This window comes from Drosophila sechellia, chromosome 3L, assembly GCF_004382195.2.
Source record: "Drosophila sechellia strain sech25 chromosome 3L, ASM438219v1, whole genome shotgun sequence".
In the NCBI taxonomy this organism is placed as follows: Eukaryota; Metazoa; Arthropoda; class Insecta; order Diptera; family Drosophilidae; genus Drosophila; species Drosophila sechellia.
The window spans coordinates 5,954,255-5,971,583 of NC_045951.1; the positions used below are offsets into that span (position 1 = coordinate 5,954,255).

General features: G+C 44.1%; 6 protein-coding genes across 8 annotated transcripts; 4 read left to right on the plus strand and 2 right to left on the minus strand.

Annotated features, from left to right (window-relative positions):
* The first annotated feature begins 4,360 nt into the window (after positions 1 to 4,360).
* LOC6610954 (serine protease 1) lies at positions 4,361 to 5,299 on the plus strand. Its single transcript, XM_002035475.2, has 2 exons — positions 4,361 to 4,641; positions 4,701 to 5,299. The coding sequence occupies exons 1-2, from the start codon at positions 4,382 to 4,384 to the stop codon at positions 5,263 to 5,265; spliced, it is 825 nt and encodes a 274-aa protein (XP_002035511.1). The 5' UTR covers positions 4,361 to 4,381; the 3' UTR covers positions 5,266 to 5,299.
* A 226-nt stretch (positions 5,300 to 5,525) lies between these two features.
* LOC6610955 (serine protease 1) lies at positions 5,526 to 6,585 on the plus strand. Its single transcript, XM_032719413.1, has one exon. The coding sequence runs from the start codon at positions 5,726 to 5,728 to the stop codon at positions 6,533 to 6,535; it is 810 nt and encodes a 269-aa protein (XP_032575304.1). The 5' UTR covers positions 5,526 to 5,725; the 3' UTR covers positions 6,536 to 6,585.
* Positions 6,586 to 6,783: 198 nt separating this feature from the next.
* LOC6610956 (serine protease 1) lies at positions 6,784 to 7,638 on the minus strand. The gene has a single exon (XM_002035477.2). The coding sequence runs from the start codon at positions 7,609 to 7,611 to the stop codon at positions 6,823 to 6,825; it is 789 nt and encodes a 262-aa protein (XP_002035513.1). The 5' UTR covers positions 7,612 to 7,638; the 3' UTR covers positions 6,784 to 6,822.
* A 527-nt stretch (positions 7,639 to 8,165) lies between these two features.
* LOC6610957 (protein tantalus) lies at positions 8,166 to 9,891 on the plus strand. Of its 3 annotated transcripts, none has more exons than XM_032719410.1 (3): positions 8,167 to 8,448; positions 8,508 to 8,702; positions 8,757 to 9,891. In XM_032719410.1, exons 2-3 carry the CDS (start codon positions 8,647 to 8,649, stop codon positions 9,595 to 9,597), a joined length of 897 nt encoding a protein of 298 aa, XP_032575301.1. In that variant the 5' UTR covers positions 8,167 to 8,448; positions 8,508 to 8,646; the 3' UTR covers positions 9,598 to 9,891. The 3 variants fall into 3 exon arrangements, with proteins under 3 accessions (XP_032575302.1, XP_032575301.1, XP_002035514.2); XM_002035478.2 differs by having other exon boundaries at positions 8,616 to 8,702; XM_032719411.1 differs by lacking the exon at positions 8,508 to 8,702 and having other exon boundaries at positions 8,166 to 8,448.
* Positions 9,892 to 12,002: 2,111 nt separating this feature from the next.
* LOC6610959 (chymotrypsin BI) lies at positions 12,003 to 14,326 on the plus strand. The gene is made up of 3 exons (XM_002035480.2): positions 12,003 to 13,381; positions 13,440 to 13,615; positions 13,684 to 14,326. The coding sequence occupies exons 1-3, from the start codon at positions 12,861 to 12,863 to the stop codon at positions 14,313 to 14,315; spliced, it is 1,329 nt and encodes a 442-aa protein (XP_002035516.2). The 5' UTR covers positions 12,003 to 12,860; the 3' UTR covers positions 14,316 to 14,326.
* LOC6610960 (brachyurin) lies at positions 14,306 to 15,834 on the minus strand. The gene is made up of 3 exons (XM_002035481.2): positions 15,359 to 15,834; positions 15,199 to 15,297; positions 14,306 to 14,668 (listed from the first exon to the last, which is right to left on the minus strand). Exons 1-3 carry the CDS (start codon positions 15,816 to 15,818, stop codon positions 14,355 to 14,357), a joined length of 873 nt encoding a protein of 290 aa, XP_002035517.1. The 5' UTR covers positions 15,819 to 15,834; the 3' UTR covers positions 14,306 to 14,354.
* Positions 15,835 to 17,329: the final 1,495 nt, after the last annotated feature.

Here is a 17,329-nt window from a genome sequence, read left to right on the forward strand (position 1 = left end):
AGTAAAAAAGGAGAGCGACGGCAGCTGGAGTAGGGCAAAAAATAATAATACTTTGCTCCTCCGGCAGGGCACAAAATAAAGACATAAAACAAACAAATGCCGGCATCGAGGAGGAAATATGGGAGGAACCCGTCCAGAGGAAGGTGGATTGAATGGTTGACTGGCAGTGGAGTGGCTTTTAGTGCGTTCAAGCAGAAAAATATATAGAAAACAATAAACCGAAATTACAACAAGAGCAAGTGCGGCACGAGCCAGGGCAAAAACCAAAAAATATATTGGCAAACGAAATGTTTATAAGCCATAAAGCATTTGCCAGACCCAGCTGCATATTCATATAAATATTTGCATGCTAAAATTTGATGAGTTGTTATATATTTTCCGACACAAACAAGAGCCAAACATTACGTCAAGCGGAATGCGGAGATATATCAAAAGAGGATCGCATAAATTCGAGGCATTAATGAAGTCCCAACAAAGGGGATTCCCGACTGAATGAACAATCTGCACAGGATATTAACTATTCTATCTCCCCACATCCCACCGACCAAAATAGCAGACTGCATTCAAATTCTGGCAGACAAGACACTGCAACTACACAAAGGAAGTTGCAATATTCAATGCCAAGAATGCCGGGAACAATAGGATGAATTCACAGTGAGTATTCACAAGTCATTGATACGGGCCGAGCGGAATCATTTTTTCCTTTTCTTCCTCTCTTTTTTTTTTTGATACCCCAATGTGCCAATGCCAATAAGCAGACAAGTACCACCTCCGATGGGGACACCTACTTGTTTCGCCTCGAAACATCCACCCAACAACGTCTTTCACTCCGTGAAAATCCAATTGTCATAGTAGACAAAAATCCCTGGCGTTGGCACACAATAATAAAAAGCGACGGTGGCGAAAAAAAAGGAACCCAGCCAAAAGCAATCTATCGAAAAGGATTTGTTTGCATGGCAGGAATTTATATTTATATATTTCGAGCTGGAAAAAGGCTGAGCCTTCTCATATGCAAAAGTCGATGCGATGCCGTCAGCTTATTGATAGAAAATCACAGAGGAAGCTAAAATTGTCCTCGCTGTGCGTTTTTCTCAAATATTTGCCAAGCCAAGTCGATATTTATGCATACACATTTTTGATCCCTGCGCGTAAAATATAATGGTGGCCACTTGTGTTTGTCGTCTATTCGCCGGATTTGTGTCAGAATATTGACAGTTGGTCATGGTATCGGGACAACAGGGCGTATGTGCAATGCCCACCACCACTTCTCGTCATCCATTCGCCGCTAAGCTCGCCTTTTTATCAAGTTTTCTGGTGGGAAAGAGCTCCTCCTGGAAAGAGCTCCTCAGTCTGCCAGCTGCTCCCTAATCAAACTTTTTCAATACATCGCGCATTAAAAACGAGTTGACAAAGTGCAACACAAAACTTTGACCAAGTCCCAGGACCTGCTAAGTCCTGGGTTAACTTAGTTCACAAAATTGAGGGAAGGGTGCTCCCTTCAAACGTGAGTCACTCTAACATCTCTACTTACCAAGCAAAACTGCACCAGCAAATTGCATTTTGAAAAAAAAAAAATTCGATGGCAAACTTTTGCAATGCATTTTACCCAGAGGTTTGAGTAACATCTTGAAAATGGGATGATATAAAATGAGGCGATAAGTTGCTTGGCATGTTTGGGAACCTGCAAAAAAGGTGGCTGGCAAGCACATTACTCATACGCAATGTGAGACTATGACTATTCCGGGAGGCATGATTAATGAGGCGGCTGCTGTTGACATCCCGAAAAGCAATTTGAATTATAGCTGAGAATAGACATAGTTCCCTGTGATAAGTCATCTGCGACAGGACCAAGATGAGAACAGTTTGGGCGGGTCAGCTGGGCCAGACAGTTGTCATTAATTCTGGTCAACAAGGAGCCGGAGACGGATTTCTTGAGCTGACCGCAGGCACAGCGACATTTTCATCACAATTTAATACAAAAAACTTAGCTGAACGATATTTGCTGCACTGCCCGAAAGTTCGAAATGAAATTATTAACAAATATAGTAAAGCAATCATAATGATCCTAAGCTCGTCAAATAGCAATATCCTTCAGATTCTCATACTTATACACTTATTATGCCAATTAAGATGGTTTATAACAAGAATTTTATATATGGTTTATACAAGTGTTTCAGTTTTTGTGTTTTCAATAGGACCTTGAAATCGTTTTAAGTATACGTTAACAGGGCATTTATTTATATTTCTCCAAGTGCCTGTTTCAACATTATTGGATTGGGGGAATAGCGACAGCCAAAACACACAATCCGAGTGCCAGTGGAAGCGTAATCGATGCGGCTCACATTAGATGGTCGTCCCGGAGAGGGCCAAGCCCGGTTGAAGTGAGCCGGACGGAGTCCTTGGCCAGCCACCAGCATTTTAAGTGCTCCCCAACAGAACCAACTGACTGACCTCTCCGGGAACTGCTCCCTTCGCTGCCGCTGCTGCTTTTTATCCCAAGCTGCTGCTTCGTTTATCATTTGTTGTTCACTTGTCGAAATTTTATTGCTGCAATCCTGTTTGTCGTCGTCGTCGTCTCGTCCTTTTCCTTTTCCTCGTCAAAGGAGCGCGCACGCTGGGGGACATTTCAAATGCCTTCCTAAGGACTTTTACACACATATTATATAATTGGGTTCGGAATTTTAGCAACAAGATATCTGCTAAATTTTCATAGTTCTTTGAATTATTAAAAAGACATCGAAGCCCATTTTATCTAAGTATAATAATTTTAGCAACAAAAGTGCTAGGATCTTTTCTCGAGATTTTATAAATTTTAAAATATTTGTAAAAATATGAAAATATTTAACGTGAAAACGTGTCTCAAAATATAAGTTAATATGTATATTTATTACTATGCTTTCTGGCTTGCTATTATTTTTACCCCAACTGTGTTCAAATCCACTTGAACCAGAGGCGTAGCCATTCCTGATAAATATTCGGGTCCTTTTCTTACTCGCCCCCCATCTACGCAACTGGTTGGGTAAGTCGAGTGCTCCTTTTATCCGAGAGGACTGGACATTGTTGTTCAGGCTGTCGTTGTCGCAGCCGGAAATGCGTCTAATAATCGTGTGTGTTGGGTGAGCGCATTACGTATACGTAATATACATTTATATCTAAGTGTACCACATACGTCTCTGCCAGCAATTTAAAGTGCGACCATTTTTTATTTTTGGGCTGCTTTAAAACTGCTGCTCCACAAACAGTGAGAGCAAATATTTCAGGAAAATTAGTTTCCTTTGTTCCTCCAGAGAATCTGAGACAAAAGCAGCGAAATTTTCCGCAATCAGCGAAAGAAGCAACCATAAAAACGCTCAGCAGTGCAGGGCAAACAAAACGAACGGCAGAGGAAAATCAATAAAATGCAGTTAATATAAGGATTAAATAAATGAAAAATTCTTCAGGCCAAGTGTTCGCTGCTCCTTTAGGATGAAATCTATTTTATGCTTGGCATTTATGGCCCAGACACGCACAGTGGCCCACAAAAGTCACTACCCGACAGCAACTACACACTACATGTGTCAGCATGAAAGGCAATGAATTGTTTTTATGTGCTAATGTCCTGCAGGATTCTGTTCCGGAGACCGCTCTCAAAATCCAGTATGCTTTTGCATGCCCGACACGTAAGGCGATTTGATTTCAATTTCCCAGATTCAACTTGCCACTGTCGCCTTTGACCGCCCGCCCACTCGAATGAGTTGGCAAGTTTGGCATACCGCTGCGTAATACGATTTGGGCCCGGCCATCAGATAATCACTGGGTATTTCAGCCACTTCACTGTGGTGAGTGTTGCCGAAAACCATTTCTGATCGATGGCTCCCGAAAATAATCAAATATTTCGATTAAACCGATTTCGCTTAGCTGGTTTTCCCAGCTATAAATATACGTTTATATCTTAAAGCAGAGCAAAAGTCAGCCAAAGTCGTTCGTTTGGCAAAATATCACTGCCGTCATTTAGCGAAATCTATGCTTATCACTTAGCACTTATCATTCGAGTGGACGACGTTTGCCGCCAGTTCACTTGTGAAGTGCGTTTAATTGAAAGCCTGCGGTGTGTAATCTCACCGGTGTCCCACAAGTCCGATAACAGCAGATACTATTTTTTTTTTGGCTTGGGTCAATCAAAGCCGATAAGTGGGACTACATCCTTTTTGGCCGGCATCAATAAAAGAAAGAAATAAAATCGAAAACCGGACGAAAACCCACCACTGATAAGCAATTTCACGCGAATAAACAGAAGTGACTTGGTCAGAATACAAGAGGCACGGCCAATGATAAGCCGCCCAATTAGTTGGTATAAAAGTGCTGCAGTGGCCGGCAAAGAATCATTCGTTCTCCGACCATCATGAAAGTGCTCGTAGTCTTCGCCCTGGCTCTGGCCACCGCCTCCGCCGGTCTGCTGCCCCAGCAGGTGCCGATCCACCCCCGTGATCTGCCCGCCGTGACCAAGATCGAGGGTCGCATCACCAACGGCAAGACCGCCACTGCTGGCCAGTTCCCCTACCAGGTGGGACTCAGCTTCGCCAGCTCCAGCGGCAGCTGGTGGTGCGGTGGTTCCCTCATCGACAACACCTGGGTTCTTACTGCTGCTCACTGCACTTCTGGGTGAGTTAACTTATATATTTACCCACAAAATGTTTTAAATTATAATGTATATCTCTCAGTGCCTCCGCTGTGACCCTCTACTACGGAGCCACCGTGCGTACTAATGCCCAGCTGGTCCAGACTGTTGCCGCAGCTAACTTCGTTCAGCACGCCAGCTACAACTCGATTGTATTGAGGAACGACATTTCCCTGATCAAAACCCCAACGATTTCCTTCACCGCCTCCATTAACAAGATTGCGCTGCCCGCCATCGCCGGTACCTACTCCACTTACGCTGGACAGCAGGCTATTGCCTCCGGATGGGGCAAGACCTCCGATTCCACCACCAGAGTCGCTAACACTCTGCAGTACGAAGTCTTCGAGGTTGTGTCCGTCTCCGTGTGCCAGAGCACTTATGGCTCTCTGGTCGCCACCAACAACGTGATCTGCGTTGCCACCCCCAACAAGGTGTCCACCTGCAACGGCGACTCCGGCGGCCCACTGGTCCTGGCCAGCGAGAAATACCTCATCGGTGTCACTTCCTTCGTGTCCAGCGCTGGTTGTGAGTCCGGTGCCCCTGCTGGCTTCACCCGTGTGACCAGCTACTTGAACTGGATCAAGGAAAACACCGGCCTCTCCTACTAATTACAGCATGAATAAAAACGATTAATGACTAAAACCAAAACTCTTAATTCTGGGAAAACCATGGCAGTTTTATAAGTTAACTTAGCAGAAGTACCGATTCCATATGTAGTATACTTTCTAGCTTTAAAAATAATTTAATTTGTAGTTATTCCTTTTGATTTCTTAAATTACAATCATAAATAACAATATAACAGCCTTCTAGACAACAGTGGCAGAAACAGGAAAAAATATGCAAAGTTCATCGTTTTTGTAGCTTCTATATTGAAATTCTATACACAAAGTTACTTAGGTTGGATGACAATTATTGCTGGAAACCGAAGTAATCGAATATGAAAGCAGATTGTAAATCTTCGAACCAACTAATTACGAATATGTAGAGCCAATAGATACCACTCATTTGGCAGCCTATATAAAGAAGTGCCGCAAGTGGCATTGTTTTAAGTGTAAAAATCATTGAGCGATGAAAGTTCGTGGAGTTTTGCTGTTTTCGGCTTTCGCCTTGGTGGCGGCCCTTGAAAAGCCTGTTCCCGTGAAGGACATGCCCGCTGGCAAGAAGATTAACGGACGTATTACCAATGGATATCCTGCTTACGAAGGAAAAGTGCCCTACATTGTAGCTCTGCGCTTCGATAATGGAAACGGCGGTGGCTGGAACTGCGGAGGCTCCATCATTGGCCACGAATGGGTTCTCACTGCGGCCCACTGCACCTACGGAGCCAGTTACGTGCCCATCAGCTACGGAGCTGTGTGGCGCCACCAGCCGCAGTTCACCCACGTTTCATCGGATCTCATTACGCATCCGGAGTACGACACCGGTAACTTGCACAACGACATCGCCCTGATCCGCACTCCCCACGTGGACTTCTGGGCGCTGGTCAACAAGGTGGAGCTGCCCAGATACGACGATCGCTACAACAACTTTTACGGCTGGTGGGCCTTGCTCTCCGGTTGGGGATCTTCCTCTGATAGCAGCGGGATGACCGATTACCTCAACTGCGTGGACATCCAGATATCGGACAACAGTGTCTGCCTGGACTACTACGGCAGCCACTTCATCACTTCCAACCACCTGTGCTATGCCACTCCCGAGAACAAGGGCTCCTGCAGCGGCGACTCTGGCGGACCACTCGTCCTCCACGACGGCTATCGTCAGGTGGGCATTGTGTCCTTCGGCTCCGCCGAGGGATGCCTGTCCAACAGCCCCAAGGGATTGACCCGAGTGACCGGTTACTTGGACTGGATTCGCGACCATACTGGCATTTTTTACTAATAAAGTTCGCCATTTTGAGAAATTAAACGAAATAAAATTGTGCACCCAAATCCTTTGTTATTCTTTAACAAATTTTTTATAGGACATTACATTTTGCTGTTTCTGTCTAAGTTTAAACTACTTCCTTGAGCTAACTAAACTCTATCCTGAAAAACAAAATGATCATATATTTAAGATTCCAGAAAATATTGGCATTTGACTATTTTCTTTTTTACTATTCTTCTCTATTAATATCATACTTTCAGGGGGTTTTTTTTATAATTGCTTTATTTTATTAAATCATTTATTTAGTAAGAGATGCCAGTGTGGTCGCGGATCCAGTCCAGGTAACTGGTGACGCGCACCATACCCTTGGGACCGTTGGAGAGGCAGCCGGCGGAGGAGCCGAAGGACACGATGCCCACCTGGCGGTTGCCGTCGTGGATGACCAGTGGGCCACCGGAGTCGCCGCTGCAGGTGCCCTTGTTCTCGGGAGTGGGGATGCAGATCAGGTCGCCGGAGAAGCTGCCGTAGTAGTTCTCGCACACGGAGTTCTCGCCAATCTGGACATCGACGCAGTTCAGGTACTCGGAGACGCCGCCCTCATCGGAGGTCTTGCCCCATCCGGAGACCAGAGCCCACCAGCCTTGGTAGTTGTTGTAGCGATCGTCGTACCTGGGGAGCTCCACCTTGTTGACCAGCGACCAGAAGTCCACGTGAGGAGTGCGGATGAGGGAGATGTCTCCAGATCCGTGCTCAATGAAGTCGCCACGTCCCACCCAGTGGGTGTACTGTGCCTGCAAGCGCCAGAGGGCTCCGTAGTAGATGGTCACCGATTCCATACCATCGGTACAATGCTTGGCGGTCATCACCCAGGTGTTGCCGATGATGGAGCCGCCGCACCAGGTGCCTCCACCGTTCTTGCTGAAGCCCAAGCCGACAATGTAGGGTACCTTGCCCTCGTAGGCAGGATATCCCATGGTGATCCTACCCTCGATCGAGGCCTTGCCCACGGGCACATCCTTCCAGAAAACCGGCTTCTCGAACGCCGTGGCGGAGGCAATCACCCCCAGAAGCAGGACCGCTAACACCTTCATGTTCCTTAAGTTTAGCACACTTAATAAATGCAAACAAGCAAAGTCGCCACATTTATAGCTCTTTTTTCAACCGGAAACGAAATATCCCCTGGGAACATAATTTACAACTCTCCGATAACCACTGTTCATGTTTTTTGTTTGCGGAGTTAGTCAACTTGAGGAAATCTTTCCAATGGAAATTGGCACTTTCGATAAGATTTAAATGTGGCCATTATCAAAGGAGGCTTGTCAAGTTTGGATTTATTATGACAATAAAATATATTTGCTTTATTATGCTAAACGAGAATATACTTTATTTCGTTTTAAAAAACAAATAAATACATTTACGTTCCACTTTTGAACTCTTTGATAAATAAAACAATAGCAGCCTTTCTTTTTATAATAAAAGTACATTTACATTTACAATGCAACGGCAGCTTACAAGCAGTGCTACCACTCTTTCAATAAGCGAATTCACCAACCCATTAGGCCTTGCCACAAGGCAATCGATAACTTCTCACTTATCCGGAACTATCGCTGTTGGCTGAACACAAGTACACTATCTATCGATACTATTATGAGTGGTTGAACCAGCTCTAATCCAAGCTGTTTATTTTACAAAAAGAACACAAAAGTTGTAATTCTGTCATTAAATTAAATGCAAAATAGGAGTTTCCAGCATCATTGCATATAGTTAAACCCAGATTTCGGAAAAACCCTATTTGACAGCGATATATTTTGCCTAAAAATAGGAATTTGTGGATAAAATACCCCCTGGAGTGACAAACATCTGTATTGTCATACAGACGCCTGCAGAAAAAAGGGGTTTACAACAAGGAAATGAGCTATTTTGCAGAGGTTAGTAAACTATAGGTAATCTATGTCTTCCAAGATTTCTAACTCAAGTTACTGAGCAGTTCCGATGGCTTCAACTGATATCTTTGAGCTAGGATACAAGGAATACACCTTTTATCAAAAAAGATAACTAGTATGTATGCATTCCGTTTTTTTTTTTTTACTGTTAGATATGATTTCTAAAATACAACGGCAAATATAATGGATAACATAGTCTACGACTTTGCCCAGATCACGTTTCAAGCTAAAGACAACAGGTAGGCCTTTAGAGTAATGTCTATCTGAAACTAGCACTAAAATCCATACTTCAGGTCACCCACTAACTCGAATTTCTCGTGGCAACTAAAGAAGATGGCCTTGTCGGACATGGAGGAGATGCAGGACACATCCGAGCCCATAGCTGCACCCGAATCCGATGACAATGTCAGCAGTGAATCGCAAGACTCCGACGATGTGGACTCGCAATTGAGTCGCTGCGAGGACAACGATGATGACAGTGATTGCATCAGTGGATCCTCCAGACGTAGTTCCACTTTCGGAGCTCGGGCGGGCGTGGCTCGTCGCAGGATGCCCGCCAGGGTGTCCAAGGACAACTTTAACCGGATCTGCAGCGCCATCATGAAACCCATCAAAAAGAAGCAACGAAAAGAGCTGAACACAAATGCCCAAACCCTTAAGAGCATCGAAAAGATCTACACCAACAAGCGCATGAGAAAGTTCACGCCCACCAATCTGGAGACAATCTTTGAGGAACCCAGCGATGAGAATGCCGCCGATGCAGAGGACGACAGCGAGGAGTGCTCCATCAGCAGCCAAGTGAAGGTAGTCAAGGTGTGGGGTCGCAAACTCCGCCGCGCAATATCCTTCAGCGATGGCCTGAACAAGAACAAAATCCTGTCGAAGAGACGCCGCCAGAAGGTGAAGAAGACCTTTGGCAAGCGCTTCGCACTCAAAAAAATCTCCATGACCGAGTTCCACGATCGTTTGAATAAGAGCTTCGACAGTGCCATGCTGGAGGGTGATGATGGAGAGGCGGGAGGATCGGCGGAGACCATCGACATCCCCAAGACATCCATGACCATGGAAGACATACAGCTGCCGACAATGAGCAGCCAGCACCAGTTCCTCATGCAACCGGCGGGCTTTGAGTAGAGAGACTGAATGATCCATCAAATACGCATACCCACATTAATCTGCATTGCATTAAAACTAGCTAATAGTGCCCAAAAATAAATGTACTGATTACCAATTATGAAGTTAGGATTTACGTTCGTTTGGTTAACTTCTCACCTTAGTCTTAAACCCCATAAAAGTTATATATGAGTGTAAATAGCATGTAGAAGAAAAGAAAATAAGAGCTATACCTAGAGCTAATTATCCAGCCATAGAATACGATTCTGTGCCTAGCCATTAAGATAATAAATAAAAGTTGAAAATATATATCCATCCACTGTCGTTCGGAAAATCCTGTGCGATCACTGGAGAGAGATCTTTTATCTTTTTGAACACTGTGGGACTCACAATGAATTAATTTTTAAGTAATGAATATGTTTTATGTTATATAATTTATTGGACAAAAAATAAAATCGTTTTTTGAGATTTCTTTATAATTTAGTTCTAGACGTTTCTGTGGTATTAATTTGAGGTCCAGTTATCAGTTCCCCAAATTCCTGCTGAAACCGAAGTGCCAATTTAGTGATATAATTAGCTATAAAGGCCGATTTGGGGCGGTAACGAGGAACACTAAAATAAACTAATAAATAAAACCAATTCGAATGCGAAACGGAAGCGAAACGCACCAAGGTGGCCAAAATCCTGGACGAATTGTGCGAGCCGGGTGGCGTTCAAGCTAAATTATTTAACGGCCGCCGCGTGATTAGCAAGTGCAATAAAATGCAGTAACAAAAACGCGCCCATTATTAATAAGTGCAACATGCAACGGGAGCGATTATGCAGCAAATATTTACGTATAGATATAGATATAGACGCACCACCGCACGATATTGAACTGCACCGTCGCCTAACGAGGGGGAGGTGGGTGGCGGTGCTGTGGTGCAGTGGCGCTCTGTGTTGTGGTGCATTTGCTGTTGCATTTGCATAATCAAGCTGTTGTGCCTCACTGTTGTTACAGCCTCATTACATTCGGCTTCATTTCGATCCAATCCCGATCTGATTTACCTCAATTCGATTCGATTTGAACATATCACATCATCGGCGAGCGCGAGACGATTTGATTTATTTGCTTGGCTAGGCACACAGACCGCAGTAATTTCCTAAATCGACAACAATGGCCAGCCGGGTAACAGAAATACTTTCAACACCAAATAAAGCTGATTATCTCAGCCAGCGGCAGGCGGTGCACGAATTAATTTAATTAACAACACATGCATATTTTATGCTGCACTTCATTTCCTGCTAAGAATTCTGCGCATGCCATTGCAGTGCTGCATGCAATCGAATGGAAAACTGTTAATTTGTCTATGAGCCGCAGACAGGTGTCCGCCCCCAATCCCATACCAAACCCAGCTCATGCCACTTCCCTTGAACCTGCCACATCTGCCCTGGCAATAACCTTGAGGTCTGCAGTCCCAGTAGACGGCTTAATTTGAATCAAAGTCGTACCATCAAGTTGAAGCCACTGTGGTTGCTGAAGACAAATAGCACAGTCAAGCTTGGCGAACTTGAATACTTTTTAAAAACCAGACTTGAAATCAATGCTGTCTTTAGAAACTATATTTGGAAAATTTATGGAATTTTAATATTTAATTTGTAACAGAAAACTTCATCTGGTATTTAAATCAATAAGGTGCATTAAATCATAAGTATACCTCTTTACATATTACAATCTTATTATAATTATTTTATTTTTTTTCTAAAATGATAACTGGAATCCAAATCGAATTGAACAGAGGGTTGACTGTACGACCAAATAATATCCCAACTTAGTCTGAAGATGGAGCAAAGGCGGATTGCAAATAGTAAAACTATAACAGCTCCAGTTGTCGTTTCACTTACAACAAACCACTGGAGCTCTTTTCTCAATGGAAGACTGTGTCTTCGCAGACACCAAGAGAAAAGAAAAAATATATAAAACACGATCGCAAATGCATAATGAAGATGGAGTTAAAGCGAGAAGTGAGTGAAGTGGGGAGTGATGTAATAGCGCCAAAGCGGGCGGATAACTAGAGTTACAGCTCCGCATTCAATTTAAATGGCAAAACCACAAACACAGGCCCGAGATCCACGGTGAAATGTAATCTATGCGGCACATATTTCCATTTTGCGACTAAAATGCGGACCCCCGATCGAGCCAAAGGGCGGATTCCGACTGCGAAAAATGACAGTTCCTCAATGAAAAGAGGAGACGAATCAGATGCAAATAATGAAGAGTGCTAGTCGATTGACAGGCGCATTATTCAATGGCAAATTTATCCAAATTGATGCAACTGCATTTGTGCGCGGCCAGCTGAAATGCAGCCAAATAGATGAAATAATTAAGGCGGCGCGCAATTTCAGCGCTGCTGGCAAAAGAGTTTATAAAAATGCTTGCAACCTGCGCGCCGGCGCAGTGGCTAAATAGACGCGGAGAAAGCAGTACTGGCGACTGGAGGTTACGACGCGCGTTGCGATTTCAGTAACCAGCGTAACGGCTTTGCGAAAAGGGGAAAACAAAAGTGACCAGTGGCGGCAGGAGGCGAGCGGCGCGGAAGTGGGTTACAAGAGGAAGCAAAGGAAGTCAGGAAGTCAGGAAGTCCAGCTGGCGAAGGAAAAGCAGTTTCAACTGTCAAGGAAGCAGTGGATAGAACGGAATAAGCAGCACAAGACTATTAGGAAGCAGGATAACAAGCAGTTCAAGGGATTTCAGTTTCACCTCCTCAAATCCCTAGAGAAAACCTGTACCAAGGTTAACGCCTCCAAAAGCTTTATTAAAAGGAGTAAAGCGGAATAAAAATAAAAATAATTAATTGATTAATTACACACACATACACAAAAAAGTGTTAAGACAAACTGACCAGACAGGAACAAATTCTTAAGAAATCTCTATTTCAATAACAAAAACCTTTTTAAAATTTTTAAGCGGTAAAAAAAAGATTATTATCTTATTATTTATAATTTAAAAAATTAGAATACATATAATCTATTGAGAAACTGAAATAGGAAAATCTTATTAGAATATTCGCCAAAACTAGTACGAAAGCAAGCCTCCACGAAGTTCTACCCCCTCGTACTTTAGTATTCCTATAAACGCTGAAGGTCCCGGAAGTAAGCAGTTTTAGAATCCAGGCATTCAGCTAAACAGGAAACCATGCAAAGGAAACACAGTTAGCAGTGAAAGCAGTCGAATCAACATAAGTGCCACCAATTGCACTCGCAATTAAAAATTAAATGCGTGTGCGAAAAAAGCGACCAAGCCAATGTCAAAACAATCTGCAAGTGCAAGTGCCACGCTGCTGCTGCTCATTTGGCTGACATGGCTAACGATGCACTGCATCGCGTTGGACTGGCAGCAGGTTAAGCCGATGTACCTGGTGTCCATGTACCCGGGCCCCGCGGGTCTCTCCACTTCCTCGTCCTCCCCATTTTCCTCCTCAGCATCCTCATCCGGTTCCCTGGAGCACGATGCGGAAATGAGTGCCAGCAACGTGGACAATCGACACATGAAGGGGTTGGGAATGGGCAGGGAGATGAGCGCTTTCAGCGAAGAGGACGATCGGGAGCCACTGGTTCTCAATTTGGAGACCACGCCACTGATAGAGAAGATGCTGCCCGAGGGCGCGATGGCGATGGATCGCATCTTTGGCGGTGATGTGGGCAATCCCCACTGTTTTCCCTATCAGGTGGGAATGCTGCTTCAAAGACCTAAGGGTCTATACTGGTGTGGTGGCTCCCTGATCTCTGATAAGCATGTCATCACCGCGGCTCACTGTGTTGATATGTAAGTGACCACAGGAAATACTAACGATCCAATCATCTTAAGGTTCTCCATTATGCAGGGCGAAGAGGGCCCTGGTTTTCTTGGGCGCCAATGAGATCAAGAACGCCAAGGAGAAGGGTCAAGTTCGACTGATGGTGCCTAGCGAAAACTTCCAAATCTACCCCACCTGGAATCCAAAGAGATTGAAGGATGACATTGCTCTGGTAAGACTGCCTCATGCCGTCAGCTTTAATGGTGAGTTCTGGAGAAAAGTTCCTAAACAAAGTAAACTACCTATCCTTAAAATATATACACCATTTTAGAGCGCATTCATCCCATTCAATTGCCGAAGAGGCACTACGAGTACCGCAGTTTTAAAAACAAACTGGCCATCGCATCCGGTTGGGGTCGCTATGCCACTGGAGTCCATGCGATCAGCAATGTGCTGCGCTACGTCCAGCTGCAGATAATCGATGGACGGACTTGCAAGTCCAACTTCCCGCTATCCTATCGAGGTACAAATATATGCACCAGTGGAAGGAATGCGCGTTCAACTTGCAATGGGGATTCGGGAGGACCTTTGGTTCTCCAAAGGAGGCACTCGAAGAAGAGAGTCCTGGTGGGAATTACATCTTTTGGCAGCATATACGGTTGCGATCGAGGCTATCCAGCGGCCTTCACCAAAGTTGCCTCATATTTGGATTGGATCAGCGATGAAACTGGTGTTAGTGCCCACCAGGATACCACGGAGGCAATATTCTTCGATCAGTATGTAAGGGAATATGGAAAACCACGTCAAAGTCGACGCTTGGAAACGGAGGAGCAGTTGGAAGACGATGTGCCCGACGAACTAGATTTCCATCCGAGACCCGCTTCAGATGAGGACATCTCCGAGGATGTCAGACCACGAACACGATCACGCCCACACTCCGAAAACGAGTTCTATTTCTTGTAACCCAAAAATAAACGTTTATTTTAAGATCAAAATCAACGCTTAATTGCCGTAGTTGACCACACCAGTCTTCTCTTGGATCCAGTCGAGGTAGTAAGTGATACGGGTGAACACACCGGGCCATCCCACCTCGCAGCCGAGGGCAATGCCGAAGGAGGTGGCTCCAATCAGGGTGTTGCTGCCGTCATCCAGGACCAGAGGGCCGCCGGAGTCGCCGTTGCAGGTGGAGGTTCCGCCGGTGGTCTTGATGCAGATGTTGCTGGCGGCAACCAGGCCGAAGTACCAGGGAGAGCAGCCGCTGTTGTTCATAATGGGGACTCTGATGAACTGCAGAATGTCGGTGGCTCCGGTAGCAGCTGGGTGGAAAGTAAGGAAAAATAGTTTAGAACTGTTCTAAGATAGTTATAGGAACTCATTAAGCTTGTTTATAAATAAATAATAGAATATTAAACTAACAAAGGAATATGAATAAAGTGTAAAAACTATGTTGCGAAATAATAACAAAAGCAGATTAAGAGTCCATAAAAATTGAATTTTGATAATAAATTTTAAGTGGCCTTTCCGAAGAGATTTAAGATTGGCCAAAGGGAATAAAAGGTGTGAAATTGGGTTTTTTCTATCGTAAATTGCATAAAATAAAATAAAATACCAAAAATATAATTTCCTGATAACTTTAGTCACTTTCTAGAATAATTTTGGTTTGTTTCACATATTTTAGTATTTAGTATTAGGAATGATTTATTAGCCTATTCTAAGACCGCTCAAAACTAACACTCACTACTTGTTTTTCGAGTGCCAAGCTTGCTGGTTGCGTTAATAGAGCTCAACTTTCTCTAGTAGTTATAAAATTGTAATTCATTTTTACTAGGGGCTAAGGGTCACTTACAGTCGCTGATCTTGCCCCATCCGGAGGCAATGGCATTCTCTCCGCCGTAGGTGCTGTAGCTGTCGGATTTCACGGGCAGCTTGGCGGGCTGGATGTACTCTGTATAGTATATTAGTTAATTGAGAATTTCTGCAATAAAAACGAGTAACAAAACACTCACTGTTGAACTCAATGGGCACTGGCAACTTGATCAGGGAAATGTCGTTGGTGATGGTCTCTGCGATCCACTCCTCGTGCACGATCACATTCTTCGTCTCCACGAAGATGATCTGCTGGCCCTCCTCCTTGGCATTGGTGCGGTCGTGGGCGCCCAGGTAGACATCCACTCCGGTGGTCAGGCTGTCCGTGCAATGGGCGGCGGTGATGATCCAGCGGTCGCTGATGATGGTGCCTCCGCACCAGACAGCTCCTCCATTGATGTACAGCAGTAGTCCCACCTGGTAGGGGAACTGGTTGGGCTCTGCGATCTGACCTCCGGTAATCCTTCCGCTGGGCAGGGTCTCGCCATGGACCTTGGGCATCGGGGTCTCGATGTTCAGGTTCTTGACCGACTTCCAGTCCACAGCCTGGGCCCCAAGGATGGTGGCCAAGAGCACAACCGTAGCGCAGGCGAATTTCATTTTGAACTTTAGTTGTGGCCAAGAGCTCGGGCACTTTTATACGGATTTTAAAGGAAGCGTGGGTATCATAATTCATCGGTAATCTTTGGTGAATTAACCCGGCTGGAGTTAGCCGAGGTGATTTATTATCGTATATTGGCCACTACTGATAGAGCCGATGCTACCGATATTCCAAGCGATAAGCAGGGCAAGCAAACCAAGAAGTGTGAATCGTTTTGGCCCATATTGGCAATAAAACCCAATCATGAGCAAATTAATCAGTTCGCAGTAGGCTTATCTATAGCAGTGATGACAAACCAAAGGCAATTAACCATTTAACGATGGTAAATTATATGTTTTCTGAAAGTATTATTACGTTAAGACTTTAAATAAGTCTTATAATAATAATTTCTTGAATATCATTCCCTGCTGAATATTTTACTAAAACAAAGCAAATTCACCTTTGAAATGTTATACTCTATGAATAATGTAATTGTATTATCTGTGCTAGAGCTTATCTGTAACACTTGTATTGGCGGCGATAGCAAAACCGCTGACATCGATTAGCAAAGGGGTTTTGTGATTTAATTGCATAACTCATAGAGCCCACATTCATAGTTCTGCCAGTTTAAACTGCGATGTGCCTATGATATGAGTAAACAGTCCGATCGTACGTGTGAGCTTCCTGCCGACTCATTATGATGTCATAACAGCCGATGCACTTCCCTCAATTCAATTAAAAGGTTCGGTATTTTCAAAACAACTTCCAAACTTAATTAAAGCATGATACTTATGGAATCAAATGGAAATAAAATAAGTAAAAAAAAAAAACAGCTGAAACAAAAGCTGAGAACTAAGCGAGACATGAATCAAAGCGGAAATGGATTTAATGCAACAATTTTTGTTTGCTCAACTGAAGGTCGTCTTAAAGTTGAGCGGGCCCAAACAAAAGACGTCACAACAATCTGGCCGAGACGAAGTCTAACTGGCCACAAGTTCACAGAGAAGAGCCACACAGAACCCCCGTACCGTTTCCCATAGAAGGACAGATTTACCCATTTAATTAGCACAGCTTTCTAAAAATTATACAACTCAAACGACACCTGTCAAGTGCCCAGGTAGGCACACATAAAACCGAATTACCCATATGACACTATCTCGTTATAAATCTGAAACATAGCCGTTCTATTAGCTCCGCAACAATCGTTGATAGATACATTTAGCAAATTGGCAATAATAAATGGCAAAAGTCCTTGAAGCAGGCCCACCACAGGCAGAACTAATTAAAACATTAAATGCGTAGCAAACTTTTAAACTGTAACAAAAACACATAGCCAACTGAATCCAAATCAAACTGGGTGTGAAGCTCGTTTCAGAGGGTGGTCGAACACTTAAATACACTAGGAAGTTCATAAAATCCAAAGGAGAATATCTTTAGGATGTATATCGAGTATGAACAAACAAAAATATGCTTAATTTTTAATCATCAAGTTTGGAAACCGCTGCACTTCAACGGCTGTTGATCCAATTTC